The following is a 13,685-nucleotide window of genomic DNA, read 5'->3' on the forward strand; positions in this document are numbered from 1 at the left end:
AATTTAATAGTCTCAAGAATAAGGTGTCTAATGTATTCGATTTTGTGGACTGTACCGTGTGGTATCGAAATATACGTACTGAATGAAACTTCTGGTACATTTTTGGAGTACAAATGTATACTCAAGAATGTATTTACTAGGGCTGGATCAATATACCGGTAAATCTACTGTAGTGTAAATAAACACTCAATATTCAAAGTAATCGAGTACAACTTCATACACCGAGTCGAACTAATCTAGAACAAATTTATACTTAAAGTCGAACTAATCTAGTACAGATTTATACTTTAAGTCAAACTAATCTAGTACAAATTTATACTTAAAGTCAACCTATTCTAGTTCAATTTTATACTTGAAGTCGAACTAATCTAGTACAGATTTATACTTAAAGTCGACCTATTCTAGTTCAATTTTATACTTTAAGTCGAACTAATCTAGTACAAATTTATACCAATCTAGTACAAATTTATACTTAAAGTCGAACTAATCTAAAACAAATTCATACTTAAAGTCAACCTATTTTAGTTCAATTTTATACTTTAAGTCGAACTAATCTAGTAAAGATTTATACTGAAAGTCGACCTATTCTAGTTCAATTTTACACTTTAAGTCGAACTAATCTAGTACAGATTTATACTTAACGTCGACCTATTCTAGTTCAATTTCATACTTTAAGTCGAACTAATCTAGTACAAATTTATACCAATCTAGTACAAATTTATACTTAAAGTCGAACTAATCTAAAACAAATTTATACTTAAAGTCGACCAATTCTTGTTCAATTTTATACTTTAAGTCGAACTAATCTAGTCCAGATTTATACTTAAAGTCGAACTAATCTAAAACAAATTTATACTTAAAGTCGAACTATTCTAGTTCAAATATATGCTTAAAGTTGAACTTATTTGGTACAAATTTATACTTAAAGTCGAACAATTCTAGTTGAAATGTATACTTAAAGTCGAACTAATCTAGTAAAAATTTATACTTAAAGTCGAACTCATCTTGTATAAATTTATACTTTATATAATTTTCCAGTTTCCATAATATAGTGTGTAAAGTACCGTGTGATATCGAAATATCCCTGAATGAAAATTCTTGTACATTGTGGAGTACAAATGTATACTCAAGAATGTATGTTAATGTTGTGCAAATGAACACTCAACATTCAAAGTTATGGAGTAAAATTTAATACTCTGAGTCGAACTTATATAGTACATATTTATACTTAAAGTCAATCTAATCTAGTAAAATATTTATGCTTAAAGTCGAACACAAATTCGAATCTAGTGAAAATTCATACTTTATGTATTTTCCGGTTTCCCGAATATAGTTTGTAATCGAAATAATCGAAATAGTTTAGTACAAATTTATACTTAAAGTCGATCTAAACTAGCACAAATTTATACTTTTAGGTGAAATTTACCTTAAATAAATGAGTACTCAAGAATGCATTTAATGTAGTGCAAATGAGCACTCAAGATTAAAAGTAATGGAGTGAAAATTAATACTCAAAGTCGGTGTAATCTAGTACAAATTTATACTTAAAGTCGAACTAATATAGGTAAAATTTACACTTAAAGTCGAACTGATCAAGTTCAAATTCATACTTAAAGTCGACCTAATATAGTACAAATTTATTATTAAAGTCGAACTAATCTAGTACAACTTTATACTCAAATGCGAAATAATCTAGTAAAAAGTTACACTCAAAGTCGAACTTATCTAGTTCAATTTCATACTTACAGTCGAACTTATCTATTACAAATTTACGCTTTAAGTCGAACTAATCTAGTAGAGAGTTATACTCAAAGTGGAACTTACCTATTACAAATTTACCTTTTAAGTCGATCTAATCTACTGTAGTAGACAGTTAATATTATTACCCCTCACTTTTTTCGTAATGCTAATTTCCCATAGGCCTCTGGGAGTTATTTTTACTGTTAATGCAAGTGTACCACGTGACTAAGAATTTTGTACTGTTACATAGGTAACAGTATTTTTTAACAGTATAAAATCTGGTCACGTGGTCTATTTTCTAAATTAAATGAAATAAAATGGCTGCCATTTTTTTCTCGATTCATTCTTATTTTCGACGTTTAACACCGATAGGCCATCAATTTCTTCTCTGGAGTATCTATGACACCCATAAAATTTAGTAGTTCGCACCCTTGTGTGCTTTTCGTGTATAAAATATCTTTTTGTTGAATAGTCAAAAAGTGAACATCCGTTTTCAACGGAAGTACTTGCAATGTAAATAATAATATATGTGTTAAACTGGATCATGCAGACGATTTAAGCATGCAACAAAGGATTATTTAACAATTTTAATCAGTGAAACGTTACAGAGATGGTGGGCAGACATAGGATATCATCGTTATTTTGTCAAAAACCATGCTAAGAATATTCTGGAAACAGAAGGATCAGATTTCACAGATCATAAACGTGTAAATGGGTTAGTGTTTTGTTTTCTAAATAAAACCTAGCTTATTGTATGTTTATGATTTGTAGATATCATCACTTGCATAAAGAATAAAAGAAAAAGAAAACTTCTCAAGTAGGCCTAAAGTACACTTAAAAGGTAAGGGCAAAGTAGTTATTGTTACTCTTAGTTTATTTTTTTTTATATATACCAGAACCTGTTGGTCAAAAGTAGATAAAGTCCATTTAAGATATATAGCGAGAAAAGCACTTTGTTAATTATCAGTCTGGTTTTATTGATTTGATATCTATATCATTACATATATAGCATTATTTATTATGCAGTGGGCACAAATAACATGGTTCGATTTATGGTACCCAATGAAAATTTGAAATCTTTAAGCTGCATGAGCAAAATTCTTATATTAAAAAATCAAACTTGAGAAATTTGTATTAAACTTTTAAGAAAGATAAAAAATGATATTAAGATTAAAGTAATAATTTACATGTGTGAGATTAATGACTGACTTGCAGTATTTAACACCATATTTCTACTGCGTTACTAACGCAGTAAGGGCTATCTTTTGTATTTTTGGTAATGTTTGTAGACTGAAAGTGCCTTTTGCAATGTGTAAATTACTTTCTTCGTTCAATTCACAATATATTACTTTTTAATACTTTTCCAAAATTTTCTTAGAAATTAGCATGAAAATGGAGACATGCTACTTTAAATTAAAGAACTCTTCCGGCATATTAATCATTGTGAAAAATTACTTTTTAGTGATAATATTATCTTAATTCGTTACACTGAATTTTACTAAAAATTCATCTCTTGTTTAGATACATATCAACTTTACTTTCACTTTCAAGGAACTTGAAGTATATTTAATTATATTTTGATTTGCACGCGTAAACCACCATGAAAAGTCATCTTTTTTCCACTCAAAGCAATCGGAATCACCCACATATCTTTTATTTTATTTGAAAGAAACATTTTGATTTTTCTTTACGTTTTATTTTCATGACCAGTAATATTTTGTACATTTTCGGGAACTTGAGCATTTATTACACAATTTTAAGAATCTTTTGAAGATGTATATCATTATAAATATTATTTAGATCTAGAAGTAAAGAATCTCAATATACTACTTAATATGAATCAAGTTCCTGATTTCCGAACACAATGTTTTTGTTTTGAAAATTGCTATGCAACACCAGTTAGAAATCAGCATATGCATACAATAGTTAAAGCACTTTTCTTAAACGCTTCGTTCAGTTTCTGTATTTACTATAAACTTCTTACATCACATATCACATAGTTCACGTTACATCCATGCTTACACTTAGTTTTGTTATTGCTAGTTTAGCTAGTCTCAGTTTCTTCAACATGATTATGGTAAACCTTACACGAAGTTTCAACTTCTTCCACCCATGTATTAATACGCACAAAAAGTTCTTCTTGTTTCACGGGCATCCTTGCTATACTAGCGTTATCATCGTCAATATCGTCCTCTATGAAAACATCTAAGCCGTCACGCTGCATATGTTCCCGGAAGTCTTCCTCCATAAACTGAACATCTCGGTTTTTCATATTTGCCGAAGCAGTCCGAAATACTTTAGGAGCTTGCTGTTCACAAAATGCAAGCGCTTTCATGTTTGCCATTTCTTGATCAAGTCTGGCCCGACCTTTTATCTTTTCTCTTTTTGAGGGATTTCTTGGAAGTGATCTGCTGCGCATGCCCCGCGGAGGTGCCTGGGTAACACGCCTGTATGTTGACGCGGATTTTACAAGTGAAGGTAAACCAAGCCCTCGTTGTTTTAAGTGTTCACAAAGACTGTCGGGATCCATTCTAGTTCTTTTCCTACCGTAACCATGTTCATCACAATCATAGTCAGTGCTCTCACTTCTTGCACCATCATTATCACTTTTTTCTTTACTCTTTTCTAGACTTTGTTCGTTTTTAAACATAAACGCGGGTGCAGATCGAATCGAATATGGCCGTAAGGATTTTGCAGACTTGCGCAATGAGTACGTTAATGGGCGTGTTTGATTGATAACAGTGTGTCCTCTTAAAAGCGGAAATGGAGATACATTGTTCTCATTGTCGTCTGCCTGTTTGTCCAGATGCAGACGGGCATACATTTCCTGACATTGCTGAATCTGAAACATAAATCACAAAAAACAAAATTAAATGTATTTCTAAGACAACTTCTAATATAAAACCAAAACCTCGCGTGTCTTTTGTCTGTTTTAGTTGCCATGCCATTGTGTATTGTAAAACAATCTTATCGTCATCCTAAAATCAATATGAAATGACGTACTTTTACAAAAAAACGACAGGAATTTCAAATTTACTATCGAAGAAGTGTCAGTCATCTTGTGATAAGATTTTTGTCCTAAATAATTTGTTGAGTTTAAAAATTATTGTAGTTTACGTATTAATTAAACAAAGATAAGTGAAGTTGACGATGATTATGATGAACATGATGAATGATGATGGTGGAGGTGGTGGTAGTGATGATAAAGATGATGATGATGATGATGATGATGGCCATCATGACGTATATTATGATGCTGTTGGTAGTGGTAGTGATGATGATGTTGATGATTATCATGATGCTGGTGACGATAATGATGAATGTGGAGGTGATGGCGATGAAGAAGATGATAATCCTGATGATGGTGGTGGAGTTGGTCGTGATGATGATCTGATTATGATGATGTTGGTGATAATGATGACGACGGCGACGATAATGAAATGATGACGGCGGCGACGATAATGATGATAATGATGATGATGAAGACGGCGACGATTATGATGATAATGAGGATGATGAAGACGGCGACGATTATGATGATAATGAGGATGATGAAGACGGCGACGATAATGTTGATAATGAGGATGATGAAGACGGCGACGATAATGTTGATAATGAGGATGATGAAGACGGCGACGATTATGATGACGACGGCGGCGACGATAATGATGATAATGAGGATGATGAAGACGGCGACGATTATGATGATAATGAGGATGATGAAGGCGGCGACGATAATGATGATAATGAGGATGATGAAGACGGCGACGATAATGTTGATAATGAGGATGATGAAGACGGCGACGATAATGTTGATAATGAGGATGATGAAGACGGCGACGATTATGAGGATAATGAGGATGATGAAGACGGCGACGAATAATGTTGATAATGAGGATGATGAAGACGGCGACGATTATGATGATAATGAGGATGATGAAGACGGCGACGATAATGTTGATAATGAGGATGATGAAGACGGCGACGATAATGTTGATAATGAGGATGATGAAGACGGCGACGATAATGTTGATAATGAGGATGATGAAGACGGCGACGATAATGTTAATAATGAGGATGATGAAGACGGCGACGATTATGATGATTATGAGGATGATGAAGACGGCGACGATAATGTTGATAATGAGGATGATGAAGACGGCGACGATAATGTTGATAATGAGGATGATGAAGACGGCGACGATAATGTTGATAATGAGGATGATGAAGACGGCGACGATAATGTTGATAATGAGGATGATGAAGACGGCGACGATAATGTTGATAATGAGGATGATGAAGACGTCGACGATTATGATGACGACGGCGGCGACAATAATGATGATAATGAGGATGATGGTAGTGGTAATGAGACAATGATATATTATCTTGCAGTTCAAACCAGCAACAAATAATTTACATGTTTTGATATTACGATGGTTAAAACTAGGTGTATGAACCCGACTACAAACAATGCTGATAAGGTATGACCATGATTATAAATATATCCATCTAGCCTCTTTTAGATAAAATAAAGTAATAACGTTATCTCGCTATTAAAATTTAAAAGGCATTTACCGAATAATGACATTTGTCAAACTTTCATGTATTATTTATTGTCAATTTTTATCGCCCAATAGATATGACAATATGACCCTATAACTTTACTGAAATAATTAGATATTGTTAAATTGGCCCACTTATACCATAAAATGGATTATCTAATATTATGCGCTCTTAAATCAAATAGGTCAAGTAGCTGCCTCTTGAAAATATAATCGTCAATTCATTATTTAAATAGAAAATAGGAACTCGTGTAGACAAATAAACTAAAAATGAAACTGATGTTGGATATAGATTATCGTAATCCAGTTATAGCTTTTAATTGTACTCAAATGAAGACCATTTTATATATTGTACTGTGATAATAGGTTGGGAATCAATATTAATATTGTATTATGACAATTAAATTGTGCGATCATTTAAAAACTTGAAATGGGCGACCAGGGGATTTGCGGATTTGAAACGTCTACGGTAAAATATCGTTATGTATAAAACTAACAGCAGTTGGTGGTAATTGAAATAGATAGGGCGAATTTATTGTCAATATTTTTACGGCACATAAAAGTTCAAAATATAGTGAATGCCGTCAGTCGTTGTTAAGTTTTTCTTGTGAAGTAGTTTTTTTTTTATTTGGACGGTCATTTATTTTCATTTGCGGCTAAAAATGTTTCTTTTAGAAATAGAAATGAAAATATAAAATTTAATGATCTTCAAATAAAAACACATGTATGGTATTTCTCTACAATCAAGAATAGGAAAAAAAATACCCGTATAAAAAATATCATATTTTTTATCAAAGGCTGATCATTTGTTTATAGAACTTTATTACTTTATAACATCATTACAACCTGGTCAAATGAAGAACTAATAGAAATTTTTGAAAAGGGGTGAATTTTGATATTCTACTGAAAATTATGGTTGAAAAGTATTCTTTTGAAATACGTTTTACTAAATTTTTTATACAACATTATCAAAGAGCTTTATAAATTGACATAAAGTAAGTTGTAAGTTCTTATTAAGAAAACGCTCATATCTGTTGATTCAATATTACAATGAGAACAATTAGTATGTTATAAGTTCAACTATTACAAGCCCTTACTCTGCTTGTGGCAATAGATTCTACCAATGCAACCAGTGCAGCGGGACTGATCATGGTCTGCACTGTTTAGTTTGATAATATTTTATTGCAACTTAAACACTTTACATAAATACATGTAAGGTTACGTGAATAATACAAAAAAAATACAAAGAAATATAGGATACAAGTTATAACAGCATAAGGACAGACCTCCCCACATCTGCACTGTTCGATATACAGTCAGAAGATATTTTTGAAGTGTTCCCTAAAAATGAGGAATGGTTTTGTTCTGATTGAAAGGTGGACTTAATCGATATAGGCTGGAGAAATGTTTCAGAATGATAGAGACATTCAAAATGGTATATAATTGTAAAATAAATCGCAACGTGCCTGTCATGCAAGTGCAAAACCAAACCATCTTTATTTTGTATTTGTATAGAAACTGCATTACGTTATTTGGAACGGTTTGGGTTCGAAAACATGACCTTAACATCCGCTCGAACTTAACATATTGTTGTTTTATTTAAGCAACAATTAAAATTGTTTTCTCTTCTAATGTTGTATATTAATAATGTACTTAATTAATGACAGTCATATTTGAACAACGTGGTTCCGGATACAGTCGATGTTTTAGTTATTAATTTTATCACGATCAAATATTTGTGTCAGATACCATCACTACTATCATAGCCTGAGAGTGAGAACAACACCGTGATATCTTGATTCAATATAGCGTTAAACATTTGTATACCTGGAAAATATAGCATGGAAAAAATACAAACCTCATCATCATAAAAGTTTACTTCCGGTACGTGCACGTGCTTACCTTGCACGTGCGATTTTAAATATTTTATTTGATCTGCCGGCATCCTCATTGCTTAGTTGTTTTAATATATTCACTTCCAGAAAGAATGATTTTATGCCAGTGCAAGTATTATTTATATTAAATTGTCTTGTTTGTACTTTAATTCTTAGCTAAATATTTTTTGTATTAAAAGTACATTAGTCTCAATCAAAGTTTTATTTTCAGGCGTGCCTTATTTTGCACGTATTTCTCTTGCTAAAGTCTTTTGACTTCTTCACGTTGCAATATTATGCATATTTGAACAAAATCTACTTCATACTCGTAATTAACGATCCTCTAACTTTCATCTATTCAAACTAAGATACCATTTAATTCCTCTCAAAATTGTTCAAAAGAAATAAAACACATACTCCTTTGGTTTTACAAGAAAGTAAAAAAAAAGATCACAAAACGAATGCACTTAAGAGTAATTCATTAAAATCTTCTTGCATATTTTCGTTTTCAAAATTCGGATCGATGCGGTCACTTGATCTATTCTTATCGACAATATGTTAACGTATCATATATGGTAATTGGTCGTCAAATTCCCGGTGGCCTCCTATCGCCCGTTTATTATTGATAAAGTTAAGTATTTTCACAATCCAAAGGCTCATCCGTGTTGACATAACATTTTTACGTAATCTTTGAGATAAAATGCCAAACTCCGTCCCTAATATCCTAGCGTCTACACCACACGTGCGTTCAATCCCATTTCCATACAATCTCATATATTATTAATGATGGTAGACATTGATTTTTTCGCCTTTTCAACTTATTTCTTGAGACATTTTGCCTCTCTTAAAATTCTTTTGATTTTAAGGCTATTTCCATAATCCTTTTAAACTTTGTATCCATAATTCAATAATTGTATACTGTACTCGTTTTAAAATCAATTCTAATTTTCTCACAGTATAATCTGTATACGGTGTGACTTTATTTTAGTATTATATAATACAATTATCTTCAAATCTTATTATGTTAAATAACCGAGAACAAATAAATATATGTTTACTGAATCATGCTCGTGCATTTGAATGTTGTAGAAAAGATTCGTCAAATTGATGAACCCTATCGCAATACGTTGATATGTCTCAAATGTCTAAATTACCCGTTACCGCGAGTTTATTATCAAATAAAAGGCAGGTTTCAGATTTGAAGATTTCTGTTTTGAGAAGATGACAATGTGTTAATCGATTATTTAATACTATTTTAATATTAGATATCCGCAGTTTATAGGAGAAGAAATTTTATGAAAGGATTTTTTTTTCAAAAATCATCTTTTCTTCAAAGAAAAGAAAGCCCCACTTAAATGCCGGTAAAAAATGACACTGCCCATTGAATTTCAATTTTATATTTTAATTGAAATGTTCAACGCCTTTATTAATCTTCTATAAGGAGAAATCAAATTGGACAATCATCAGATGTTTATTATATCTTGACTGGATCTATGTACTCGGGTATAAAAACATTTTATGCGACATCGGATATATTGTTGACACAAAATGGCATTCACCACAATAGTCGCAACTTTTCGGACTTTTCCGCTAAACTTCGGTAAAATATTATAATTTAAGAACAATCAGCGAGGGGTTCCGATTGTTGCTTTTTTGTACTGATTTACCCGTACTCATTTCAGTACAGATAGCATAATATTATCATCTGTACTTGATGGTGTTACCGTACCTTATCGGTTCTGGAGATGATTGACCCATCTCAAATTAGTGTCCCTCGTGACACAGCGTGTTAATGCTCGAGTCTAATGATATCCTATAAGCTCTCATATCGCTGTAGTCATAGGTTTTATTATTTAAGTAAATATGTTTGCTTTTGTGTAATCTGGTTGCTCAATCAAATCATCTCTGATGTCATAAAAAACTGACTGACACATACATTGGCCGATACTAAAACAAGAATGCACTTAGTACCAGTTTTATTGACCATCAACTAAACTGTTTACAGTTCTTGAACGAAAGGGAGATAAGCGTGCATGTATTTTGTTGTTTTATCAAAAATTCTTTTATTTACGTACATTTCTCTGTCATATATCTGACAGTGCAGCGGAAATTACACCTATAATTTACAAGCACTAACTGGAAAAAAAAACAAACAAATCGACAAATCACTTTATTTTCCTAAATGTCATACACTGGACGTTTCATTGGATAACAAAAGAAACTTTCTTTTCGTAAGAATATTTGGGTTACATCTACAAGAATCATCTAAACTTGTTCTAAATGTTTTTATCCAGCACTAAGTTTCGCATATCTCATATAAGATACATTAAATCGAATATACTTTTCTTATCAATCAATAAACAATAGAAAGCCTATAATTTTCTGTATTTCTAAAATTCATTTTGATATGCATTTTCATTTTCTATCAAACGCGATGTGAAACTCATGCATTCAACTTTTATTTAAAATTTGAGTGCAAATTTTAACCAATAACAACTACTATAACAGTTTACAGAATTGCGATCTTGGTATGTATTTTGGTACCAGGACGAGAAATCTTAGCTTGACACGTTATCAATTGACAACTTTAAAAACTTTAACGTATCAAAGTTGATAAATCGCGTGGAGCACCGCGGGATTAAGCACGCCCGTCACGATATGATATGATTTGATAAACACGAATCATCGGATGTTTCCGTACACTTCCGTACAAAACTATCGGTAAACTTCGGCGGTAATATATTATACTTAACCGGAAAGTACCGAGACACTTCGCATGACTTCGTACTACAAGGCCGAGAAGATCTGATTTATGAATCATCTTAATAATAGCGTCTTGGTTCAATAGATGGGCTTTAATAGTTTAAAATCAATTACTTAATTTCGTACGGAATGTAAGTGCGTTTAAAAATGTTACTTAAAATACAATTATAGTATATATAGTTATTAATTTTGTTATTAATGTGGATGAGACTATTTTGATTGAATAAACGCGCGCGCCTTATATTTAATTACATAGTTCAACTGATATGTCATTTCAATACAATGGTTTGTTTTATCTTGTAACTTTACTTAGACTTAAAATAAAGGTATTGTTACTATTGTTAGAATGATTAGTATATTAATTTTACACTGTCAGTCTGAATCATATATCAATTTAGACCTGTTGAATTAAAATGTTGGCAGTTATTTAAAAAAAAATCCTTGAAGAAATTATGTAAAAAAACCCAAAAGAGAATGAACCGCTCTTAAAATAGTGTGTTAGCTAAAAAGACAGATATAAGACAAACGCTTAAATGATAGATGTCCATACAATAAACGTTCATACAATATTAAATACGAGTATCTAAATTAAAAACTGACGAGAGTAAACGTGCAGCAGGTATAACTAAACCCACAACTGATTCCAGAATTCATTCTGATCCAAGGGTGCATTGGTATTAAAAAATCGACCCTGAACTTGGTTAACCGTGCTAGCATAAGGCTCAGTGCAAATTTGTTATTTGTATGTGTTTCTGTAACTTAATTTGGGTAATATACTAGCTAAACGTAACGTTAAAACACTAACTGCAAGCCTTCCGAATATGACATTTTGATACCGACGCACCGTTAGGTTTAATTAACTTAACAGCTGTGAAATACGATTACAAACCTGCTGTTAGATAAAAAAAATACCTTGAAACAATCACTTTTCTTTCGACCCTAGCTATTGTTTTAATTTGTGAAACTCTCTTTATTTGATGCTTTTAATTCCAGCATAATTTTGTTTAGACTATGATTTTCTTAAATTATTTGTTACTAGTACATAAAACAGTAAAAGTGATAAGTGCGTGTATCTAAAACATCGTTAACAGTCTGAACATTTAGAAAAAGTTTCATTATATTTACCTGATGAACATAAGTTGCTACGGTAGGCAGAGATACCTTTTCTTTCTTTTGCTGTAATTTTGCCCAGAAGATGGCCGATTTGAATAACGCTTTCACACTATGACGTTTTTTCGGTTCCTCGTTTATCATTTTTATCTTTAAAATGTGTTCCTTTGTTTTTTTAATTGTTTATATTTTTGATGATGTCACTTTTTTCTTAATTTTCGAAATAACTTTTTAATACTATATACCTTTGCTATTGTCACTTTCCTTATATTAGATAGGTCACTTTTCTTGTAAAGGTATGCATGACCACTTCCTTTTAATTCAGATATCGCCGCTTTTTCTCATTTTTTTGAAATTTCCTTTGTTCTTAATGCTTTCAAATTGACATTGTCGCTGTCTATTTTTCTAAAATTTTGAACCTGTACTTTGAAAAAAAAATCTTTTACTTATTACCGATTATAATTGCTTAAATTTGATCACTTAAACTTTCAAATGCTCTTATCTTTTCGTTCATTTATTTAAAAAAATCTATTATGGTGAACAACTTAAAAAGTCAAATATACTTCAAACATTGTCTGTTTTATTTTCTGACTCAATCGTGTAAAAGAAATACGCTGTTAATTTATTTGATCTAAGCCCATTTAAGAGTTTATTGATACCCCAAATATCACTTGAATTTTCTTTATTCAGTACATACATCTGTGTCACTTAAATCCATTTGATATTTTTAGTTTTTTTTTTAATTGGCAAAAAATCTATCTTCAAAGTTCTAAAATTACATTGACAAACCTTCGAAACGCAGCGTTCCTTTAACCATTCCCTGACTAATTATTTATTAGTAAGAGCGCAAAATACTAATCTTGATCTCGACATCAAATTAATACATAATAGTCAATTTCGTTTATAAAAACATATCAGAAAATCTGAAAAACGTTAAAAGTGAAAGCAAACAATGAAAGTAAGAAATGGCAGGAGGTCAAACAAAAGTCAATAGATATTTATCTATAATTTACCATTCCTATTTTAATGTGAAAACGCACTTTTTATTTTAAATCGTTCTAAATGGTGATTCACATGTACTCCTGAAAAGTATATATTTACTCAAACCAGTTCAACAGGCCCTTGCTATAATACATAATATGTTCACTTTTAACAAGAAAAACATTAATATTTTCAGTTCGTAAAAGTACATGTACCTGTTTTTATTTAAATATTTTGTTCATGGGATTGTCCGTTTGTAAAACTGCAGATTTTGTTTTCAAGAAAAGCGATTTTTTTATCTGTTTGTTATAATTATTTCTCTATAATACAAAATAATACAAATACATGTAGCACATTGTATGATAAATTGAATTTGATTTAATACGTTAACACTTTAAAGAATCACACCCACAGATTCATGCTGAAAAATCTGAATAATTTTTTTATGCTACGCAAACAATTTAAAGGGATATTCAGGCAAAACAATGACAAAATTAATGCACTCAAATGACGCTAGAATGACATTTATTAAAGTTTCAGAATGAATTTCCGTTTAAATTCTATATATTTTGGGTTTAAAGCGTAAATCAATCTATATATGTTGAACAAAATTTAGACGCCAATAGAATCACCGAATAGTTTGAAAATAGGT

At 31.3% G+C, this 13,685-nt stretch overlaps 1 protein-coding gene across 3 annotated transcripts; it reads right to left on the reverse strand.

The window, feature by feature from the left end:
• Nucleotides 1-3,420: 3,420 nt before the first annotated feature.
• LOC132722823 (uncharacterized) lies at nt 3,421-12,241 on the reverse strand. Of its 3 annotated transcripts, none has more exons than XM_060707394.1 (2): nt 12,068-12,241; nt 3,421-4,582 (listed from the first exon to the last, which is right to left on the reverse strand). In XM_060707394.1, exons 1-2 carry the CDS (start codon nt 12,194-12,196, stop codon nt 3,785-3,787), a joined length of 927 nt encoding a protein of 308 aa, XP_060563377.1. In that variant the 5' UTR covers nt 12,197-12,241; the 3' UTR covers nt 3,421-3,784. The 3 variants fall into 3 exon arrangements, with proteins under 3 accessions (XP_060563377.1, XP_060563379.1, XP_060563378.1); XM_060707396.1 differs by lacking the exon at nt 12,068-12,241 and adding an exon at nt 8,597-9,248; XM_060707395.1 differs by lacking the exon at nt 12,068-12,241 and adding an exon at nt 8,164-8,590.
• Between the last annotated feature and the right edge of the window lie 1,444 nt (nt 12,242-13,685).

This window comes from Ruditapes philippinarum, unplaced genomic scaffold, assembly GCF_026571515.1.
Source record: "Ruditapes philippinarum isolate M1 unplaced genomic scaffold, ASM2657151v2 ctg2794_1_1_1_1, whole genome shotgun sequence".
Taxonomy (NCBI): domain Eukaryota; kingdom Metazoa; phylum Mollusca; class Bivalvia; order Venerida; family Veneridae; genus Ruditapes; species Ruditapes philippinarum.

What these genes read in the sequence shown, in the direction of transcription:
- LOC132722823 (XM_060707394.1), bottom strand. Translation starts at nt 12,196, where the DNA reads ATGATAAACGAGGAACCGAAAAAACGTCATAGTGTGAAAGCGTTATTC. An exon ending in TAGCAACTTATGTTCATCAG is followed by an intron (nt 4,583 to 12,067) that starts GTAAATATAATG and finishes TTTATGTTTCAG; the next exon opens with ATTCAGCAATGTCAGGAAAT.